This window comes from Cydia pomonella, chromosome 12 (assembly GCF_033807575.1).
Source record: "Cydia pomonella isolate Wapato2018A chromosome 12, ilCydPomo1, whole genome shotgun sequence".
NCBI lineage: Eukaryota > Metazoa > Arthropoda > Insecta > Lepidoptera > Tortricidae > Cydia > Cydia pomonella.
In genome coordinates, this window is record NC_084714.1 from 10,282,443 (window position 1) to 10,307,229 (window position 24,787).

The 24,787-nt window shown below is 38.3% G+C and overlaps 2 protein-coding genes across 3 annotated transcripts in view; one reads left to right on the plus strand and one right to left on the minus strand.

The window, feature by feature from the left end:
- Positions 1-17,072, plus strand: part of LOC133523497 (nuclear pore complex protein Nup160 homolog) — a 53,106-nt gene extending 36,034 nt beyond the window's left edge. Inside the window, exons 24-27 of the mRNA XM_061859129.1 lie at positions 3,799-3,880; positions 6,546-6,679; positions 9,493-9,685; positions 16,909-17,072. Coding sequence (XP_061715113.1) covers positions 3,799-3,880; positions 6,546-6,679; positions 9,493-9,685; positions 16,909-17,024 — 525 coding nt within the window. The 3' untranslated portion in view covers positions 17,025-17,072. The remainder of the gene's footprint in view (positions 1-3,798; positions 3,881-6,545; positions 6,680-9,492; positions 9,686-16,908) is intronic.
- LOC133523496 (peroxisomal membrane protein PMP34) lies at positions 17,065-24,219 on the minus strand. 2 transcript variants are annotated; one of them, XM_061859128.1, is made up of 4 exons: positions 23,885-24,219; positions 23,517-23,577; positions 23,362-23,430; positions 17,065-17,138 (listed from the first exon to the last, which is right to left on the minus strand). In XM_061859128.1, exons 1-4 carry the CDS (start codon positions 23,948-23,950, stop codon positions 17,110-17,112), a joined length of 225 nt encoding a protein of 74 aa, XP_061715112.1. In that variant the 5' UTR covers positions 23,951-24,219; the 3' UTR covers positions 17,065-17,109. The 2 variants fall into 2 exon arrangements, with proteins under 2 accessions (XP_061715112.1, XP_061715111.1); XM_061859127.1 differs by lacking the exon at positions 17,065-17,138 and having other exon boundaries at positions 22,076-23,430; positions 23,885-24,214.
- Positions 24,220-24,787: the final 568 nt, after the last annotated feature.

A 24,787-nucleotide genomic window follows, 5' to 3' on the forward strand; every position in this document is an offset into this window, starting at 1 on the left:
GCCGCGCTCACCTGCCTGCGCCTCGCCAAGCCCGAGCACGCCTTCCTGGCGCGCCCCGCGCCGCGCGCGCTGCAGGTGTGTGTCACTATACTGTACGCTCGGAGGTGGCGGATGGCGCCCGTGCACGCTGGCTGGCGGCCGCGCTCACCTGCCTGCGCCTCGCCAAGCCCGAGCACGCCTTCCTGGCGCGCCCCGCGCCGCGCGCGCTGCAGGTGTGTGTCACTATACTGTACGCTCGGAGGTGGCGGATGGCGCCCGTGCACGCTGGCTGGCGGCCGCGCTCACCTGCCTGCGCCTCGCCAAGCCCGAGCACGCCTTCCTGGCGCGCCCCGCGCCGCGCGCGCTGCAGGTGTGTGTCACTATACTGTACGCTCGGAGGTGGCGGATGGCGCCCGTGCACGCTGGCTGGCGGCCGCGCTCACCTGCCTGCGCCTCGCCAAGCCCGAGCACGCCTTCCTGGCGCGCCCCGCGCCGCGCGCGCTGCAGGTGTGTGTCACTATACTGTACGCTCGGAGGTGGCGGATGGCGCCCGTGCACGCTGGCTGGCGGCCGCGCTCACCTGCCTGCGCCTCGCCAAGCCCGAGCACGCCTTCCTGGCGCGCCCCGCGCCGCGCGCGCTGCAGGTGTGTGTCACTATACTGTACGCTCGGAGGTGGCGGATGGCGCCCGTGCACGCTGGCTGGCGGCCGCGCTCACCTGCCTGCGCCTCGCCAAGCCCGAGCACGCCTTCCTGGCGCGCCCCGCGCCGCGCGCGCTGCAGGTGTGTGTCACTATACTGTACGCTCGGAGGTGGCGGATGGCGCCCGTGCACGCTGGCTGGCGGCCGCGCTCACCTGCCTGCGCCTCGCCAAGCCCGAGCACGCCTTCCTGGCGCGCCCCGCGCCGCGCGCGCTGCAGGTGTGTGTCACTATACTGTACGCTCGGAGGTGGCGGATGGCGCCCGTGCACGCTGGCTGGCGGCCGCGCTCACCTGCCTGCGCCTCGCCAAGCCCGAGCACGCCTTCCTGGCGCGCCCCGCGCCGCGCGCGCTGCAGGTGTGTGTTACTATACTGTACGCTCGGAGGTGGCGGGGTAAAGGCCAAATGATATTTTTCTACTTTTTCCCAATCAGAACACGATACCGAATATGCCCTTAAACGGATCCCCACTATTTTTGTTACATACTTTATAATAAAACCGGCCAAGAGCATGTCGGGGTATGCTCAGTGTTTTAGTATAAGTTTCCGTATTTGCCCAACCGTCATAGGTAGGTAATAGGCAGACAGGAAATATTAATATACGTTCTTTTACTAAAAAGGAACTTATTGCAGAAACAAAAACAGCTTAACTGATCATCTGCGCCGGACAGATAATCCGACAGATGGACATGGCAAAACTATACGGGTTCCTAGTTGACTGCGGACCCTAAAAGAACCAACTAAACTAGAAAGTTCTCTTTACCTTATACATACCATACAGTTATTTATACTATCTATGGATCTTTTATATATCAGGCTGGCTATTAACCCATTCAGGGCCAGCAACTCAGCTTAAGGGTCATGCTCAAACAGTTCCGCATGGCCAGTGACTCGCATGTGAGTCATGAATAAATTCTGATTTAAACATAAACGGAACGTAATTTTATGTAATAACGTTTTCCACTAACCCTCTTATTCATAAACGTCTACTAAAGTTTCGAAGCCGCTAATAATCGTTTGTCCCGTTCCATCATACCAATACGTCGGAAAGGAACAAAGGATTATTAGCGGCATCGTAACTTTAGTAGACGTTTATGAATAAGGGGGTATGTTAACAACCATTTCAATAAGTATTCATATTTAAAAATATTAATGGTAACACGTTGTAAAAAAAAAATCTAGTGCTAACCACCAATTATTTGTTAACCTGTTGCTACCGGTGGGAACCTATAATTGGCTCTTTGTTATTTATATATATAACTATTGTGCAATTGATAGCTGTTGGTTCTCGAATAATAAATAAATAAATAAGGTATATTACGATAAACAATTATAAACACGTTTTTTATAATGGGGACTTCACATACACCAGGGGTGGTCAACTTGATTAGACCCAAGATCTCCTGTTTACTAACGAAACCCTGTGCGATCTACGAATTACATACTTCTTGAAACCTTAAATGAAACTGGTCTACGTATTTATATTTTTTGTCTTGCCACGATCGACTGGACTTAACAGTCGCGATCGACCTGTTGGCCACCCCTGCCATACACCTTTGAATTTCATCGCAGATGTATGCAGGTTTCCTCACGATGTTTTCCTTCACCGAAAAGCTAGTGGTAAATATCAAATGATATTTCGTACATAAGTTCCGAAATTCTCATTGGTACGAGCCAGGATTTGAACCCGCGACCTCCGGATTGAACGTCGGACGTCATATCCACTCGGCCACCACCGCTTCTAATTATTTATTTATTTATTGTTCGGAGAACCAACAGCTATAAATTGTACAATAGTTATATATATATATATAGATAACAAAGAGCCAATTATAGGTTCCCACCGGTAGCAACAGGTTAACAGATAATTGGTGGTTAGCACTAGATTTTTTTTTTTTTACAACGTGTTACCACTAATATTTTTAAATATTAATACTTATTATATTATATACTGAACAAAGAAACCAAAACTTATTAGTAATCTTAATATGTGATGAAAATAACGCCTAGAATATTCAATTTTGGTTTTCTTTCAGTGCAATAGTATAAATATACTGAAATTCTAGATGCATACGCATTGCAAGCAAACAGATAAATCCATACTTTAAAGATACCAAAAATATGTATATTTTAGAATTTATTGACATGGCTCAGGTTATGGGTCACCTACACTACTTGTAAAACTACAAATGTTTCCGTAGCAGGCTAAAATATACTTTATTGGCTGGTTTTAAAGCTTATGTCACTACCTGTGAGTTCCTATAATTGGCTTCCTGTATCTACTATACAGGGTGATCAATCTAAAATGGTCAGTATGCAGAAGTCAGAAACTATGAGAGATAGCCACATCTGTTCTTAGGAAACATGGCTTCGATTTTAAATTTAATAATAATGACATTCAATCTTTTTTTCTTAAGATTCGTATTATCAACAATCACAACGAAAAAACTCCCAGAATTTATACCTAACATTGTTTACATGACTTCGAGCAGGTTCGATTCCTGGTTATGTATGAGAGATTTAAAAAAAGATTGAATGTTATTATTATTAAATTTACAATCGAAGCCATGTTTCCTAAGAACAGATGTGGCTATCTCTCATAGTTTCTGACTTCTCCATACTGACCGTTTTGGATTGATCATTCTGTATTTTTCTATGTCAATGTCACATCCAACAATGTTGGATCTCCAAACAAATAAAAATAAAATAAATAAAATTTATGCTAAAGTAAAGTCATGCTTTATTGAAATTTCATTGTGCGGTGTTTTCTCTTTTTATTATTTTTCAGTTACTTCAAATTAATAGTTGTAGCTTTTGTTAATCTGTATTTACTGGCGAGAACCTGTAATTGGCTCTTTGTATCGCATTTATAAAACATATAGACATATTATCAACTATTGTATCTCCGAATAATAATAAATAAATATCTTTGCTAATACCTACGAAACACAACTTATTTTTTTGTATGTGAGTTAACGTGTCGATAATCTGCGACCGAACATGCGCATAGAGGTGGAGTAGGACATGAGAGGTACGATAGTGATATGGCCACTTAGCCATCACACTAGAATAATTCTAGTGTGATGGCTAATTGCACAATTATAATGTATATCTATTATAGGTGATCGGACCTGATGAGTTAGCAGCAGAACTCCGTGAAGAAGTTCCAGACTCCCTCGATCCCGTACAGCAGGCGTTACTTGGTAAATTACTTATCAATTAGTTAAGTACTTGGTTATTTACTGCGACTATGCGAGGATTTTATGATCTATCAGTATATAATAAAGGAAGACATATACGAGGGGTGGCTGAAAAGTAATCTACCCGACTATGAAAGAAAAGACGTAGCTGGGTAGTTTATTTTTATTTTTCTATATAATCTCCTTCTACCGAAATGCATTTATTACATTTGTCACATAGCGACATTAAAGGTATTGTAAGGGGGGTGGTCGATGGCGTCGAAGCTATTTCTGGCCATGACTATCTGTGTAGTGCGAGCCGTATGCACAGGTGCGATGTCGTGTAAAATCAGAACTCCTCTGCTAAGTTTGCCCCTCCTTTTTTAGGGTTCCGTAGTCAACTAGGAACCCTTATAGTTTCGCCATGTCCGTCTGTCTGTCTGTCTGTCTGTCCGAGGCTTTGCTCCGTGGTCGTTAGTGCTAGAAAGCTGAAATTTGGCATGGATATATAAATCAATAAAGCCGACAAAGTCGTACAATAAAATCTAAAAATTTAATTTTACGTAAAGTGGGGGTGAAATTTTTTTTTCGCTTCAACCCTAGAGTGTGGGGTATTGTTGGAAAGGTCTTTCAAAACAAATAGGGGTTTCCAAGAAATTTCCATTTTTTGATAAAGTGAATATATTCGGAGATAATCGCTCCGAAAGAAAAAAAAAATGTGTCCCCCCCTCTAACTTTTGAACCATAGGTCCAAAAAATATGAAAAAAATCGTGGAAGTGGAGCTTATGAAATACATTAAATGAAAACTATAGCGGACATGATCAGTTTAGCTGTTTTTGAGTTATCGCAAAAAGTTTCCCCTTCATAGTAAAAAGACTTACTTTAATTAGGTACTGATTATGCAAATTTGCCTATTTGTTTAACTCGGGTGAAAGGTACCGTTTCATCCCTTGGTTAACAATTTACTATACTTTAAGCTCCAGTTTAGCTTATTGTGACGGAAGAGTAACTACGGAACCCTACACTGAGCGTGGCCCGACATGGTCTTGGCCTATTTTTCTTTTATGGTTTCTCTCAGCTGGCAAAGTAAATTTGCGTAATAATCAGCATTCATTGTCTTAGCTTAGGTTTATAACCTATTAGTAAAATCCCTTCAGCATCCCGAAAAATTGTCGCCATAAATTTACTAACCGATGGACGAACCTTGAACTTCCGAGGCGGCTTTTCGTCTTTGAATTTCCATTGTAATGATTCCTGTTTAATTTCTGGGTCCCATTGTCTAATCCAAGTCTCATCACATGTCACAATCCTGGAAATAATTTCTTCCTCTTTGCCGCGACTCATGTCGAAAAACTCTTGACAACATTTGACACGTCTGCCCTTGTCTAACGCGGTCAGCATTTTGGGGACCCAACGGGCACTAACCTTAGACATGTTTAAATAGCCATGAATTATTTCATTTACCCGTTCCTTACTAATGCCCACATCTCCAATTATCTCCCACTGTTTCACTCGTCGGTCTTCAAGAATTTTATTTTTGACCCTGGTCATATTTTCTTCAGTGATGGCAGAAATTTGTCGTCCACTACGATATCGTCTTCTAGGCTTTCGCGGCCCGATTTAAATTGTCTAGACCAGAACTTTATTGTGAAATCGGAAGGACATAAATCACCTAACACGGGCAACTTACGTTGTTTTATCTGCGAACGTTGTTCAATTTTGATCAAATTATTTTTCTGTAGCGACATGTTGCAAAGGTTGCAAGCATTCGAGTGTCAAAAACAAATGAAGAGCAACTGACAAATAAAAGTTTGTACATTTGAAAAAAGAATAGTCAATAAACACAAATTCATACCGGCCAGTATTTTTTTAAATTATTTATAGGCTAGGTAGATTACTTTTCAGCCACCCCTCGTAGGTAGTTATATACTACATGTGGCGATTTAAAATTTACTAGGGATTGAATACCCGTATTATTTTCATACACATTAACTAGTTAAATGTCTGTTTTGTTTTTTGCTATCTACAATAGAGCGGCAGATTAGTATGATTGACTAACCCGGACAAAGCGATTTGATGTACTACTGTATAATCAGCAGCAGGAAGAGATAATGTTAGTTGGGCAAAACTTAACAATAAAATCGAATCCAGTTTCATTTTGAACACTTCATCTACTTAACAACTTTTGCTGCCGACTGTTCGAAATCAAAAGACTGTGTTTCGGGCGCGTCTTGCTTACTACAGTCAACTACACGACCATTTGTGCTGCTATTCAAATATGGAATTTATAAGATATAGATATAGAAGGTTCAAAATCCATTGACTCTATAGACGATCGGTCTGGCGAAGTGGGTAGTAACCCTATCTACGAAGTCGATGGTCCCGGGTTCGAATCCAAACACATATATTTGTTCCCGAGTCGTGGATGTTTTCTATGTATATAAATATGTATTTATCTACATACATATGTATATCGTCGCCTAGTACCCATAGTACAAGCTTTGCTTAGTTTGGGGCTAGGTTGATTAGTGTAAGATTGTCCCCAAATATTTATTTATTTATTATATAAAAAACGATATGATTTTTAAGTATCAACCATCGGTTTTGTTAGACAATGAGCTTCTGCATATTAGCACTATAGATTGTGGTCTTAGTATTTATGTAATCCCTTATTCATTCCTGTTTAAGGAGGCGGAAACATCGATTTCGACGGGCTGTACCCGTACCTGAAGGACGCGAGTGCCGAAACTCTTCTAAGCATCACCAAGCGCGCTCTTAGCACTGACCAATTCCTGCCACGATGGTTCCTGCAAGCTTACATGGTATGGTTATTTTATATATTTTTAGAGTTTTAACAGTAGTTTAAGTAAACGATACATAATGGGAGGCTCTAAATCACGAAGTGGTTCATTTCTCTCGTTTTATAATAAGATCACTAAAATGTTTTACTTTACCGCACTAGTGCGCAAATTAGCATATTATGTTACTGTGTCAAACATTTAAAGGGCCATATGTACTGTAAAACGTTGTACGATACATGTGCGAATAGATAATTCGCAACTCGTGTCGATTTAAAACACTCCCTTCGGTCGTGTTTTAATTTATCGCCTCTCGTTTCGAATTTCCTATTTTTGGCACTTGTATCGTAATGTACTATTAAGACTTTTAAGGCTCTTATTATCAGAGGCCGGAATTCTCATGGCAGATTAAATTGTCCTTAGGGACTTCTCATTTATCTACTTTCGATATACCTAGTATCGATACAATGTAGAATACAACATATTAAAAAACCGACCAAGAGCATGTCGGGCCATGCTCAGAGTAGGGTTCCGTAGTTACTCTTCTGTCACAATAAGCTAAACTGGAGCTTAAAGTATGGTAGATTGTTAACCAAAGGATGAACTGTGGGTGTACGTGTTTTTTCTATGAAGGGGAAACTTTTTGCGATAACTCAATAACAGCTAAACTGATCATATCCGCTATAGTTTTCATTTAATGTCTTTCTTGAGCCTTACTTCTACGATTTTTTTCATATTTTTTAGACCTATGGTTCAAAAGTTAGAGGGGGGGGGGCACATTTTTTTTTCTTTCGGAGCAATTATCTCCGAATATATTCACTTAATCAAGAAATGTTTGTTGAAGACCCCTATTAGTTTTGAAAGACCTTTCCAACGATATCCCACACTGTAGGGTTGAAACAAAAAAAAAAAAAAATTTTTTGATTTTATTGTACGCCTTTGTCGGCTTTATTGATTTATATATCCATGCCAAATTTCAGCTTTCTAGCACTAACGGCCACGGAGCAAAGCCTCGGACAGACAGACAGACAGACGGACATGGCGAAACTATAAGGGTTCCTAGTTGACTACGGAACCCTAAAAAGATTAAAAGTAGAGGTAAATAACAGGCGATCTTATCACTAATGAGCGGTCTCTTCCAGATAACTTTTAAGTAGTTATATTGTAATTAGGAAATAGAGATGTGCAATAAAACAATGAAAACATACCCCCATATTCATAAACGTCTACTAAAGTTACGATGCCGCTAATAATCGTTTGTCCTTTTCCATCATACTAATACGTCGGAAAGGGACAAACGATTATTAGCGGCATCGTAACTTTAGTAGACGTTTATGAGTAAGGGGGTTAATAGTTAATAGTTTCACAGTGTCGAGCATAGGGCCGTGTTTGACTCTCTCCATCGCTGCTCAATCGACAATCGCTACGTGGATGTACTCCGGGAGCTATATAGCTCGGCAACTATGCAAGGTCGGCTTCACGAACTTAGCAACCCAATATCCATCCAAAGTGCGTCAAGGGGATACCATTTCACCTAAGCTTTTTACGGCGGTACTAGAAGATATCATAAAAACGCTTGCATGGGACAGAACTGGTATCAATATCTATAGTGTCATCTTGTCGCACCTGAGATTTGCCGATGACATTGTGTTGTTCGTCGAGACCCTGGAAGATCTTCAAGGCATGGTTGAAAGCCTTTACCATGCTTCTTTGAAGATAGGTCTTAAGATGAATATGTCCAAGACTAAAGTTATGACGAACATCTCTGGTAAATCGATTCCAACTATTATGGTTGGGAACGAAGTACTGGAGGTGGTCGAGCAATACATGTATCTTGGACATATTATATCATTTGACAAAATACACCAACAGAAGGAGATCTCCAGGAGGATCCAGCTGGGTTGGGCGGCATTCAATAAAATGGCGGACATCCTCAAACCCGTTAACATTCCACAATGCCTGAAAACTCACCTCTTTAACCAATGTGTCCTGCCCACCATGACCTACGGTGACACATGGACGCTTACTATGGAGACTGTCCATAAAATTCGAGTGGCACAGAAAGCCATGGAGCGCGCCATGCTCGGCATCAAACTTCAAGACCGAGTGAGCAATGTCGAGATCCGACGTCGCATCAAGGTGCAAGACGGACACGTCATTACCAAATTAAAATGGAGCTGGGCGGGACATGTTGCTAGGCAGAGTGATGGCAGGTGGGCCAAAATGTTAACGGAAAGGAGTGCCTGGCGTCCGTTGGCTCGTTGGGTGGAAGACATTCGGAAAATTGCGGACACTTCTGGATGAGATTGGCTCAGGACCGGGATAAGTGGCGTACTGGAAGAGAGGCCTATGCTCAGCAGTGGGCGATAAAAGGCTGATATGATGATGAGTTTCACATTTAATTACTTCAGTTCCGTGTTTTTTTTCAATTTGACGTTCAAAGTCTGTTTTAGTATTAATAAATATTCCATTAGTTTATTATAAATACGTAGACCAGTTTCATTTAAGGTTTCAAGAAGTATGTAAGTGGTAGATCGCACAGGGTTTCGTTAGTAAACAGGAGATCTTGGGTCTAATCAAGTTGGCCACCCCTGACATATAATATACCAAAACCTTCCTTAAGAATCACAATATCGATAGGTGAAAACCGCATGAAAATTCGTTTAGTATCGAGTTTATCGTGAATATACAGACAGATAGACGCGGCGGGGGACTTTGTTTTATAAGGTGTAGTGATATTTACTCATAGTGATAGTTCCAGTCACACCAAGTTATATAATCGGCAACCCGCAAGGTATCGTATAAAGATAGCGCAGTACAAAGCTTCACCGTATCAGGAGCGCGACGGCGCCGGCTGCGTCCGCGCGTTGCTGAGCGGCGGGCGCGCGCTGGAAGCGGGCCGCGCGGGGCTGGGCGTGCTGCGCGCGGCGCTGCGCGGGCTGCACGCGCGGGGCCCGCCGCGCGCCGCGCCGCTCGCCGCCCTCGACGTGCTGCGCGCCGAGCTGCAGCCGCATGCGAGACGCAACCCGCGGGACGAGTATGCTGAGGTATGTTATTGTGCTTTACCTATGTTTCATATGGAATCACCGGCAAGGACCAGATTCAGTTACAACAATGTTCATTTTCTCAAACTTGTAATGAAATGTTGACATGACCTACTTCAAATTAGATCCAGAAATACTACATATCAGGTGCGATGAGTGAAGATGATATGTAAAAGAATTAGCAATATATCTAAAAATCTTGAAAATCCAATTAAGTTTTCTTATTCTATTGTTTACATTTTCGAGTTGCATGTGCCATGAAAGGCGTTGATCAAGTAGTACACCTAGATATTTAGTGAATTTAACTTTTTCCAGTTCGATGCATTCACAGGGGGAAGGATCATCTTGGTTACACATGTGTATTTTTAGTTTTAAGTTAACATTAGGTTGCGAACTGTCATATTTACTAAAACATACATAATTATTGGGAGTATGACTTAATTTTTACAGATTCTTAAATAGTTTTTTTTAATTATAAAAAAATAGGAACAATGAACTTAATCTTGTACATATTGTCCATCGTGCTCTATGACCTTGCGCCATCTATCAGGCAGCATACGGATGCCGTCGCGAAAGAAACTTGCAGGTTTCGAGGCGATAAAGTCATCGACGAATTTACGCACATCATCCAGCGTTTTGAACTGTTTATGACCTGACCGGAACAAATGAAAATCAGATGGGGCCAAGTCTGGAGAATATGCCGCGTGCGGGAGAACTTCCCATCCCAAATCCAAGAGGGTCTTTTGAGTCGCGCGAGCAACGTGAGGTCGAGCGTTGTCATGCAGCAGTATGACTTGCCGGCTTCCTTGCCCAGTAAATGGCCTTTTCTGATCCAGCTGTTCGCTCAATTTGTTCAATTGTCGACTGTAGCGTTCCGCTGTCACCGTCTGACCAGTTTCCAGTAGTTCATAATAAAGCACACCCTTCATGTCCCACCAGATACACAAAAGAACTTTCTTCAAATGGCTGTCCGGTTTCGGCGTCGATGTAGAGGGTTGCCCGGGATCTACCCACGACTTTTTATGTTTGGGATTCTCGTAAAAAATATATTTCTCATCACCCGTCACAATTTTCCACAAGAAGTCTTTTTTTTGTTGTCGGGCAAGCAGTGAAAGACACGTGTTCATACGTTGACCTAGGTTGTGTTCGGTCAACACATGTGGGACCCAACGTCCAAGCTTATGAATTTTTCCCATTTGATGCAAACGCTTGGAAATAGCTGTTTGGGTGACTCCTAATTGAGCTGCAAGCTCTTTTTGCGTTTGGGTTGAGTCCTCATCTAGTAAACCTTGCAATTCCGCATCTTCAAACTTTCGAGGCTACCCAGGACGCGGCTGGTCACTAAGATCGAAATTACCACTTCTAAAACGTTTGTACCAATAATTACATGTTTCATAAGATACAATGTCGTCACCAAGAACACTACAAATTGATTCCCGCGCTTGAGAAGCATTTTTTCCATGTTGGAATTCGTATAAAATGCAGTGCCGAATGTGCTGTTTATCAGTTGCCATCGTAAACTTAACTATTCTGAGAGGTTATGTAACTTGTATCGACTTGTCGTTTGGTGTTTTACACTCTTGTGTCCGATCTTTACAAAATCACAAAAGACCGCGAAATATTTCTGTTTTAAATATAGTTTTAAGCTCTAAGAAAAAATCTGTAAAAATTAAGTCATACACCTAATAGTTTTGCTGGCATTAAGCGTAACTTTACTTTAGGGGATCTTTACTTTTCAGCTTTCATAGGCTGATAGCCGGGTGGAGAAATGCATTTCCCACCCTAGGGTGGAAAGCAATTTTTTTTTTAAATGACGGATTGGGGGAGGAATGTTGTTCCAATATTTTGCACGGTAGCGGAAACTCCCTTTAAAAGTAGCGGACCTGTGTTCAGGAATTTGTAGCAGGGCCGCTCGTGACGTTCTAGGTTGGTGGTGTTTGTTAGAGAGCCATACAAATTCTTTTTGTTCAGGGTTTCCCCACACCTATAGGGGCATTTATATTTAATGCTGTACTCCAAACTTGCAATTTAGATTATTTATATTGTTTCCCTCCGAATCACGAGTTCTTTCGATCCTAACAAGAGAAATAAAGTTTCATACATTTTTTGTTCGTCCGTTTTTTCACAGTCATAGAAGGTTGTATTGAAAACGTACCGATATAGACCAAAAACTTAGGGGCATTTTTTTTCTTAGTCAAAATGAAAAAAGCTTATGGTCTGAATATAAATATTATTTAAATTCCCGATTCTAACACAAAACTTGGAATACAACTTAAATTAGAAATAGTTACTTTAAGAAGAAGAGAGAAACACTTAGACATTTACACCCCGAAATATGTATATATACACCGTGGTTTTTTTTTCGTTAATTTCAAGGGTGCATCCCTGGGCTTAAATTAAGTACCTTTCTCAAAGACACCGGCATTCCAATTAACTCCATTTCGGAGATAATCAATAGTTAATTTTTATCTTATAAGGCCCTTACGAGCATGTAGACTTGCCTTAGGGCCTGTTTACATATTGATTTTCTTTCTTTAGTACGAGTTCATACATTTGCTACTAAACGTAAGTACTATCTCGGACGATCGATGTTCGATATGACATTGACATGTCACAGTTTTCAATTGTTTACAGTTGTTCAGTGTTAATTACTTTTTATAAGAATAAAAACAGTTAAAGAATACTAAAACGATATATTTTTTTTATAATAAACTGCCATTTTGTTTCCATAAACGTACGAGGGTGGATTGAAAAATTCGCGGCCTGAATATTTAAAACAAAACAGAGGTTTTTTAATTTATTTTTATTTTTCTACATAGTCCCCGTCGAGTTGAACGCACTTGTTCCATCTGGATTCCAGAGCCATTACACCACTTTTGAAGAAGCTTTCCTCTGAGACCTTCAAAATAGGCATCCACCTCAGCTTGGACCTCGGCGTTGCTTAAAAATTTCATACCACCCATATGTTTTTTTTAAATTGAGGAACAGATGAAAGTCCGATGGTGCTAAATCGGGTGAATAGGATGGGTGGGGCAATAATTAAAACCCACATTTGGCAATCTCCGCCATCGATTTTAGTGACGTGTGAACACGTGCATTGTCCTGGTGGAAGATAACTTTCTTTATCAACATTCTAGGTCTTTTTATCTTCAGAGCCTCGCGTAATCTGCGTAATAACTCGCAATAATAGTCGGAATTTATAGTTTTACCTCTCCGGAGATAGTCAACCATTATTATTCCCTTTGCATCCCAGAAAACAGATGCCATGACTTTATTGGCCGACGAAATTGCTTTGGCTTTTTTGGGAGGCGGAGATCCAGGACGAACTCACTGCTTCGATTGCTGTTTGATCTCTGGTGTATAGTGGTGGACCCACGTTTACGGGCCCGGCTCAGTTTACGGGCCCGTGGGTTACGTGATGCATGTGAACAGTGTGTCGAATGTTGTCCAGCATTGCAAGGTCTATATGTACGCGGACGACATGTGCCTGGTGCTCGCCGGCGGGGATCTGTCGGACATGGTAACCAAGGTGCAGGACGATTTTGAGAACATTACCAAGTGGGCGCACGATAATGGAATAATATTGAATATGAACAAAACTAAATGTATGAGAATATTTTCACCGTATAATAAAAAAGCAAATCAAATAACGTCGAATGATATTAGTATTATAGGACACACGTATGAATGTCTTCATTGGAATAAAAATAATTGTAAATTTAGTAATATTGAATTAGTTGACAGTTTTAGATACTTAGGATTATTAATTGATACACATTTCAACTGGAAATTGCATATCAATCAGGTATGTAATAGATTGCGAGCTATATTGGGGCAATTTTATCATTTAAGCAGAATAGTCAACAAGCGCACCTTGTATATTGTCTATCATGCCCTGGCGGACGCATTGTTAAGTTATGGACTCAGTTACTATGGACGTACCTTCAAAACATATTTAGACCAAATAAAACAACTCCAAATTAGGTTAATTAAATATTTAGTTGGGCGAAACACAAGGAATAGGTATAAACATCAGTATGACCCACTGTTCTCATATTGTAGAATTCTCCCAGTGCATTGCAAAGTCACATACTTAAATGTTATCAATACGTATTATACAGATGATTTTAAAGTACAGAAAAAGAATAAACGTGTGACTCGCTCATCTAAAAAAGTAAAATTGTATCAACCTGCAGCCAAAAACTATTATGGTCGGAGAACCCAAGAATACTTAATCCCAAAAATTTACAATGAATACCCAATATTGCTAGATATCCCTAAATTAAAAATAGGTAGCCTGAAAAAAAATTTAAAGAAATATTAATAGACAGATTCGATAACTCCATAAAGCATGAATAGTAAATTAAATACCTAACATTAATATTAGTATCATAAAATAACTTCATATAAATCAACTATTGTAGTGCCTCTTGCCACTTGTGTTGTAAAAATATAACTAGTTGTTAGTTTATAACCAAACGTAGTAATTAGCGTTAAGGTAGTTTTTTACGCACCGCTGTGCTCCTGTCCCGCGCCCGCGCCACCAGTGTTGAGTCACCAATCCTACGTTATACCTACTTCATAATTGTAATACCTATTACATAAAAATTGGCCATGCCGGGACGGTAGGACAGTGCAAAATTGTGTACCTTTTTATAAGTATAACGAGCGAGCTCATCGCCAACAAACTGTCTCGCAGTTTGGCGAATATTTTGTTTTGTGGTACACATATTTTATATAGTCTCGTCCATAGTTACAAATCTGTCCAAAAAGTCTTGATTATCGGCTTCATACAGGTCTAGACATTCACGTGAATTAGTACGGCGAGCGATTTTTTGTTCCACTGAAAGAAGCCTCGGGACCCATCTCGCCGACACCTTGGAAAAACCTTATTCGTTGACTATAATATTTTGAGTTCTTTCATAAGAGATGCCTACCATGACAGCTATTTCCCGCGCACCTTTAATCGCCGGTCTTTCATTATCGTTTCGCATATAATTGCCACATTGTCCGTGTTAGTCACCGTTGTTGGCGTCCCGGTCATCTGCGATACTATCTCGTCCACGCTTGAATTCAGCTGCCCATTTTTTCACCATCGTATATGATGGACAGGATTGCCCTAATGTACTTTGCATATCATCATAAATTTGCTTCGGTGTCAATCCTTTTTTATGCAGGTATTTAATCACAGCACGCTGCTCTAATTTCTCCATTTTCACGATATCTACCGACACGTAACTTTAAATATGCCGGAAAATTGCTTTTAAATATAGACGCCAATTGAAATTTCGCGGGAAGACAGTTGAATAATGACAGTTCAAAATGGCGGCAGAAAAAAGAAAATAGTTTTTTTTTAATTGGCCGGCCGCGAATTTTTCAATCAACCCTCGTACTTACTGATACCCCGAAAGTTAACGGAAATTAATAAAAACACGGTGTATATATAATGTTTGTGTTTTTTTTTTATATTATTAGTATAGTTTTTTTTGTACTTCGACATTAAGAGACTTATACATCTCTAAGTAATTATAATACTTTAGTTTCAGTTGATATTTTATTTTATTATTAATTGTATTTTAAAATTGTTGATGTGTTTTTGTTTTTGCTTGTATGTAAATTCATGTTTTTAATCTGTTTAAAAACCGAACAGTTATATAAACATATCAAAAATGCATTACAAAAGATGTACCACAATAAAAGGAAGATACAACAAAAAGAGATGCAGGTTCATAGTTATAAATTATGTTATTTATGTTAACTGAAATAAATAAGTAAAATAATAGCTAATGCATACTTAGATAGAAAAATAACTGATATATGTACTTAGGTACTAAACAACTAAAACTTACGTTTAACTATATATTTTAGACTAGCCATTGAATTTTGAAAGCCATCTACTTCGAATAGATGTTTATTATAGTAACTAGGAAAAGTCTAGTAAAAGGTTGACGTGTAAAAGTTTGTGGCCTGTTTTCTGAATAAATGTTGAAGTTGAAATGCCCATCGACGCGGTATCGGCAAAAGCCGATAGGAAATAGCTTTATGTGTACCCAATAAGAGCGAAAAAGACAACGAGTCCTAAGGCGTCGGCCGAGCCAACAGACAAATTTTCGGTGTAATTGCGTAGATATAGTTTTTTTTTCTATATATTTTTGCCGATTCCACGTTGATAGGTGTGGGAAGACCCTAACCGCTTGCGTCGAATTTAGGTGCGTTTGACGCATTGCGTTTACCGCGTAAAACAATGATTTAGATTCTCTGATGTAAACCGATGTGCGTCAAACGCAGCGTTTAATCGCATAAAACAACCGCGCGCTTTAAAATAGTCCAGCTTATTTGTACTTGTTACAGCTCCTACTCGCACGTACTTTATGAAACGATAACTAAATAAATGGTGACGTTTCACTCCATTGTCGTTACAATTATTCTGCACAGTAAAAAGAAAAAATCGGCCAAGAGAATGTCGGGCCATGCTCAGTGTAGGGTCCATTTTGTCAAAAAAGGCCAAACGGGGGCTATTATGAAGTATTGTGTACATTACAAACATAAAGGAGTACCGTCGCAGCACTTTGTGCGTCTTTTTACTAAGAAAAGATTTTTTGCAATAAGTAACTCAAAAACGGCTGGACCGATCACGATCATGTTCGCTCTAGTTTACATTTAAAGTATTGATTAAGCTTTTGTGTTACGATTTTTCTTATATGTATGGGACACATATTTTTGATCTTTCGGAGCAATTATTTCCTTTATTAAAAAATTGTTGAAAGAACTATCCAACGATCCCCACACTATTGGGGCAACCCTAACCCTAAAATAGTTGTTATAGGTAAAAGGGGGCAAAGCTGTTGTTTAACCGCTCGTGCTAATATTGAGCGAAAACGTATTGAGTGGGTTCGAGAGTGGAATCTTGATCGTTGCGAGGGTTTCAAGGCACGAGGGTTAAACAAACTGCCACCGAGTGAGACACAACATTTTTCACCACACCAACGCGAGGCAAAATTAACTATGAAATACCAAAAAAAACAAATCTAATCAAACGTAATTAAAAATGTATCGTTCAAATAATTTTATTTCAAAGTCAATTCTACCAGCTAACAAAATAAAACAAAATTTGCAACTTTGCCCCACATGTCGATAAAATGCAACTTTCTCATTCGTTTTTGAACAATCAAGAGGACCTTTACCAGTTGGTGTGGTGAAAACATACTTATTTATTTCAGATGTACGACGAGTTGAACGACTTGGTAAAGGAGTACACGGACACACTAGTAAGGACCTCGGAAGATATGAAACTGGCGCATCTCAACTATTCAACTGTTAACTAGATCTAAGTAAATCATTCCCAATATAAATAAAACGCATGAATTTCAGAATGCATATTATTTTAATGTCACGTAATCCACCTTCAACTTATGAAGCAACAACCTCTTCACCTTCACCTAAAATTAAATATAATTTAACAAAAGTACTAATAATTTACAAATGTCACTTTTCAGACAGCAAAACAAGTATTTATTCGAAATAATGCCCACATGCATACAGATTCGTTCTTCGAGGATATAACTAATATGGCTTAATAAATGCTACATTTACTAGTGTCCGACCGAAGTTTCGTTTTCAGCAGGTTTCGGCATAAAAAAACATGTATCGGCCGTGAGGTCGGTTTCGACCGAAACCAGAGCAAAACCGAACCTTCGGTTGCGGCAAAAAAAAAAGTGTGTGAGTTGGGCACTAAAATATACTCTTTCTAGAACTATTAAGGATGCCTAATGTCATGGAAATATTATTGGAAGATGTATGCGGTACTGTAGGTATTATGTTTTAGCATTTGCGTGAGATATACACAATAGACAACCTTCACCTTAGCTAAGACCAAACACTCAGTATTTGCTGTAGCCACATTGACATGAATAATTATGTAACCAAAACTACTGTCATAAAAGCTAAAATACAGCAGTCAAATATTTTCAAGGACATATATATGTCACGTTTTGTATTGTATCAATATACTTAGCATATTTAACTTTACTAAGTTGCGTTTTTCGTTTGTGTTTACATTCGGTTTACTAAAATCAACGCATACATAAATATAGACGTGCCTCAAACGTATATCGTCGTAAGCAGACCACGGAATTTAGGTGGCAAAATTTTATGACATGCAGGGAGTTCCTGAAACGATAAACTTAATTATCGATGCTTCTCTCATATACTAGTGATCGCTCCAAGTTTTGTTTGTAAAAATAAAATTTTATTGAAAGCATTAGCATAAAACAAAACAATTTTGAAATGGATTTTTACAAGCTTTTATTAGAATAGAATAGAATAGAATATCATTTATTTCAGTATAAGTACACAGTTATACAATACATATAGAGGAAGAAAGAGAAAAAATGACTTATAAATAACTTGTACACTGTATACAGTTATACTGAAAAAGGTGAACACTAAGCATAATGCCAGCTGAAGTAGTACGCTGACGCTGGTCTTCCGTGGACACCTGTAGGGAGCGTAGTTGCGCGCAGCTACCAACTACAGTTAAGTTACTGAGATAACTATAATAATTACGACGGTAAACAACAAAGCGGCAATGAAGCAGTTGTCATCATATGTTAGCATGACTATCATGGTCCAGAAAATATATATATATGTACCCAAAATAATAATATAAATAATTAGTTACAGTACTTAAGATTTTTAATGGTTCCACTCAATCACTCTGACTTTTTATTAAACTTGCCCTGTTAGTATGTATTCTTTTTATACCACGTTGGTAAATTTGTCGCACTTCCCGATTTCCAAATGTGCTGAAATTTTGCATACATCTGTAAATCGGATGACAATGCAATATTATGATGATATAGAGCTGATCCGATGATAGAGACAGGAGGGGGCCACAGGAACTCTGTGATAAAACAACGCAAATTAATTACAGTAAGAGTGAAATTGAAATAAGTTTTGCCAAAAACTTATTGCAATTTCACTCTTTTTTTCTAACCAAGCGATCAAATAAAATATGTTTGATATAGGAACTTACTGCCTGTCATTATATGTTGCCTCCTAAATTCCGAGGTCTGGTCATTAGGAATTAGCCGGGTCCACACGGCGCAAGGAAATTGCTTCGCGCGTATGCTCGCTCTGTGTGGACCCGGCTATTACACGTTACAGCACAAACCCAAATCTAGTTTTTCTACTCGTCGACTGTGATGGTTGAATTAAGATTTCGTATAACAAACTATAATTGCGTACTTTTAATGTATGGGCTCCCAACTCAACTATAAGATTCATTCCGATACGCTGTAGTTCGATCTATTTAAAAAAAAATGACCAATCACGTGTCGCCGCGTTCCCATAGAAAAGACTAAACGGGCGCGGGGCGCGCGGCATCGCGGGTTTTTGTATTTTGTACTACATTTTTATGTACTGAGATACTTACCAATTTTCATTATTTATTTAGGTTTTATAGTAAAGAAAATATTATATTAGATGACTCGTAGAAAAAGTATTGTAAACATAGTGTTATAATTAAGCTTTGCAATCTCGTACCTTACTTAGGCAACTCAGTAAGCTTCGTTGCCTAAACACGGTACTCGACTGAAAAACTCTATTATACCTAGATTATATAAAACACTATTTGAACTTTTGATTTGCACTACTAAACAAGTAAATTTATGTTTCAGTTCTCGAGAAGGGCTGTAGTAAATTTCATACACAATATGAAATTTACTATATTTAAATGTGTTTGTACACGTACCTATGTTTTTTCTCGACTATTTTTAAAATGCACCCCTTTAAAGTTTTATGGCGCCAAACAAGACTGCACTTGGTTAATGTACCATTATCTGTCCATTTACGTATCGCACATTTAAAACATAATAATCATTCGATAGCTTATGAATTAGGGCATTAATTTCAAGCATAAATGTCATAGTGAACTTTCCACAATCACTCGAGAATAAAATCTCTCTGCTTTACCTTAAGGTTGACTGGTAGAGAATGCCTTTTGGCAAGTGAGTTCCTATAATTGGCTTCCTGTATCTACTATATTTTTCTATGTTGATGTCACAGCTGTTGGATCTCCAAATAAAATAAAAAATTAAGTCCGCCTTTTGTACGATAAGTTTTCTTTTGTGCAATAGAGTTTAAATAAATAACAACGATAATCATTGTTTTCAAAAAAAATCTTTTTTTTTCCAAAACGAGGTCGTTGACCTTTACTTTTTTTTAATGTTAAATGATAATACAGGATATTAGCTAAAAGTTGACATCAAAATGATATCCCTAATTAAAACATTTCACAAGTTACACGACTCCAAACCAGACCTTCTGTAATGAGCGTCGACTTCGTTCTAAAGAATAATTGACCGCCGCCCGAATAAACATTTGGAACTAAAACAATTTAGTTCGACGCACATTACAGAAGGTCTTGTTTGGACTCATGTAACTTGTTCTTCTCTGTGACATTTATGCTTGAAATTTATGCCCTAATTCATAAGTCCGTATTACACTGAACGCATATATGCGTCGGTGGCAGTGAATATGTTAATAGAAATATATTGGGATGATTTAATTAATCAATAGTGATTTAATTTTGTAATATTTGCTATTACTTCGCCCTAGTAAAGAACCTTAAACGAGATCGAATATTTAGGCATTTGAGGGTAGATGAAATCATTACACGACTAAATGAAATAGGTTAAAGCCAGAACGATGAAGGAACAAAACCAGGCAGTTTTCTTTTTGGTTAGTTAACTGACAAATGTTTCTAGTACCCGAAAATGTAAAAACACATTGTTTACGTTTATTTAACTACCTAAAGATACGAACTATATATAAAGTTATGGAAAAGTAGGTACAGTTTCCACATTACATCTTTATATTTAGTTCGAGCCAAAATGGGAATGTATAATAAATAGACTTACTTTATTTTATACTTCTATCCATAAATGTCCTTTATATATTTTTTATAAAGCTAGAGGGGAGGCCTTTGCCCAGCAGTGGGACGCATAAATAGGCTAATAAATATATATATATATATATATATATATATATATATATATATATATATTATATATTTTATGAAACAGAAGGCCTACCGCGAACCACGTTCGACGTGTTGCTTCTCTATCGCACTTGTAAATTCGTACGTAAGTGTGACAGGGAGGCAACACGTCGAACGTGGTTCGCGGTAGGCCTTCAGTTTAAATTACAAAGTCAATCGTAAAACCTTGTCAAAATTACAATAATAAATTTCAAGTTGCTCACATTTCTCAATATTTATTATTGTTAACAATGAATTATTTTTGAATAGTACTTAAAATAAATTAATATTCATAATCATAAAATTGTTCTTATCATTTCAAGGGCGACATAACAACTTATTTTTTAGGTCTGGAAAGTAGAAATTCTCATAAATATGTTTAGTAAGCTTTGTGAGAGCTTCGTTTAGATGTGGATAAGTAGAAAATTGTCATGTAGTTCAGCAGGTCCATAATGCTTGCACTTTTATCATGTCATCATATGTGAGCAAGATTGTCAAAATAAATCTTTATTGACTAATAAAATTAAAAAAGTTTCAATTATGAAACATTCATTAGTATAGGGGGCATTCAAGTATTACGTAACGCGATTTCGAGGGGGGGGGCTTGTAAAACGTTACGACGTGTTACATGGATGGGCGGAGGGGCTCGAACAAGGCGTTACGTAACATTAAAAAAAAATCAAAACAAGGGATTTATATCTCCCAAGTCGGCAACTCTTTTCGTTAATGTTTTACCGGGAATCCTTTAGTAGTTTATTAGTACAAACAGCTAACAATAATGGATGATGCGACAAATTTAAGCCATTGACTAATAAAATTAAAAAAGTTTCAATTATGAAACATTCATTAGTATAGGGGGCATTCAAGTATTACGTAACGCGATTTCGAGGGGGGGGAGGCTTGTAAAACGTTACGACGTGTTACATGGATGGGCGGAGGGGCTCGAACAAGGCGTTACGTAACATTAAAAAAAATCAAAACAAGGGATTTATATCTCCCAAGTCGGCAACTCTTTTCGTTAATGTTTTACCGGGAATCCTTTAGTAGTTTATTAGTACAAACAGCTAACAATAATGGATGATGCGACAAATTTAAGCCATTTTAAGATATTTAAAACGAAAGCAAATGTTTATTACATTATGTGTGGTTGTTTGGTCAGAATTATTTTCGTTGTCTTGTTTTTTGTCCCTAACAAATGTAACGGAGTGGAGCTTTTTGAATGAGATGAAATTTTGTTTTTTAATTTTTGTCATGTAAAATATAATCTACAGCTATAAAAACATACAAAGCACTCTACTTTTTTAATTTATTTAATAGAAGACGACAGAAGCGTGGCAGAGTGGTCAGATACAAGACAACTAAAATAATTTTGACCTATTAATAAACCTAAACAACGTATAGTCACGGACTATAATTGTTGAGCCATTCAGGGTTCACTTTAGATTGGAGATGATATAGCGTTAGTATTGACTACCAAATTAGCTTGAACCGTAGATGGTTCAACTATTAAAGTCTGTGACCATACCTACACACTTGTTAGAAATCTCTTGCTTTATTTATTATTATTATCGCAATCGCAATTAAAACAATAGTACAGGATATTAGCGACTTACGACCGGTAATTTGCGCAACATAATTATGTATGACTTTTAGATAAATGGTAATTTGGTAGTTACATAAGTTTTAGGTATAAAAAAACGTGACTGCGCGTTACATGGGGGGGGGGGAGCGAGGGGTTGTCTTTAAAAATTGCGTTACGTAATACTTGAACGCCCCCATAAGCAAGGAACATAACACTATCTATGAACACCAAATTTATTTTACCTTCATAAATTCGGCATCCTTAGTCTTTAGGTACTTTGAAAACAAATGGGAGGCCTCTTCTGCCCAGCAGTGAGACACTAGACTCATAAATAATAACAGTCAAAACTATCACCAATGGTAACATCTGAGCAATTATGTTGCTTAGCTGTGTTTTGCTCTTACTCTCATTATGCTAAACACTAATTTAACAAGCTTCTCATAAATAAGAAACATCAATGCAGCTGTCATTACTGTTTGTAGTAATTTAGCTTCAAGACCACGGAACATAAGCCATGGATTTGATTTTACATCTTTGAACAGAGGCTTCATGCTTGTACCAGAGCGCAATCTCATCTGCACCAGTTGGAGTGGGTATGTGACTGTTGTTGCAATGGCTTTAGCAAATGCACCCACTAGGAAAGCAGCATAATAGCTCTTGAAATGCCCTGTTGACACGAGATGCCTTTTCAAGGCCTCATACACCATGAACTGAATGGCTGGGTTTGAGACCAACAACAATGAAGGAACAGTACCTGACCACAGACCTTTCACTCCCTCTTTCTTAAAGAGTGTAATCAGACCTTCAAATAAGCTGTTGTAAGTGTTGTTTTCCAACTTCATTCTTGTATTTACAACCCATAGGGGTGAAGTAATAAGTACATTGATACTACCTGCTGCAATCCCATACATTAGATCTTGTATTGCTGATGAGTTTGTAGAGGCAGTTCTACGCAAAGCATGGAATGTGTAGAAATATACAAAATTGGAAATAGAAAGAGACTGCAGTACTGGAGCTAGGCCTCTGTACAAAGACTCAATACCTTCCTCATTTGCGAGTTTTATAAGTAGTTCCCATGAAGAAGAACCTTGATACTTATTGGAGTCTTCAACTGCAAACAAACACAAATCAAATATTTAGAAGATCATCAATAAACAACAGACACATCCATGTTATTTACAGAAACTATATAAATACCTTGTAACCTTGACCTCAGTGTATCTAGTGGATAAAATGCAGCCATACTTGCAACACTTCCCTGAAAGAATACATTAAAATATGAATAGATTGTAATGTCAAAACATGTAAACCGAAAAGTTTACAAGTGTTACATTGTAATTTATAAATATGTTTTTTTACATGAAAAGGTACCTTATGGCAACTGCATAAGGTAAGGAAAGCCACAAATGCATAATGTACATACTTATTTTTTCCTTTTTATTCAGAACTATCAATACATTTTATTACAAAGTGTAAAATAAACATTTTTATTTATTAAATAATACCTAATCTATTCAAGTGATAGCAAAGATAAACTTTTTGAATGAATAAGCAGATGTACTTACCGTAGCCCCAGCCAGGGCATGCACGAGAGTCTCATAGCTGAATAAAGAAGTATTTGGAGGTGCCATTTTTTGTATTATACGGCTTCCGTCAGTTTACAATTATTTTATTCCATTTCTCGATTTTATCACATCGATATTGAGCTGAAATTTAGTAGTTACAGCCACAGTTTCTTGAGGTTCGTATAGCGCAAATACTTATTGAAATTATTACATTTACGTTATTTTAGTTACAATATCTGCACCCACGCGCGTCGTCCACTCAAACCCGATTATGATATTGATGTGATTAGCTAAGAACATATAATATAATCACTACGTTCTTTCTAGAGATTAGTGATGACACTATTGACAGTTGTCTTTTTTTTTACAAATAGTGTTGCTATACTCGCAATGTAGTGACGTAGTGACGACAGTACAAAAAAGATGGACATAATATATTTTTATCAGTAAAATCTATAGTGCCAATTACATCCACACTTCCCGATATCGGACCCGAAATCAGGACCCGATTTCGGGTCTAAAAATCTTTTTCCGTTTCACAGCACATCGTTAAATGCCAATTACATCTACATTTTACATCTTGTGTACAAATTATTTACAATGATAATTTCACTAAATAAAGTTATTTTATTTTATTTTTTTATTTCATCAGGCCTGATATCAAACCTGATTTCGGGCCCGAGCAAGAGTATTTTTCCGTTTCACCTAATATCAACACATCGTTTACGATATTTGAAATGTAAAAAATGGTTTATGTGCAAAAATATCAAACATTAAACTTTTTTGGCAGATAGAGAAAGTATTTTTTACATTTCATATATTGTTAACGATGTGCTGATATTTCGTGAAACGGAAAACGATATTCACGACCGAAATCGGGACTGATTTCGGGCCTGTTATCGG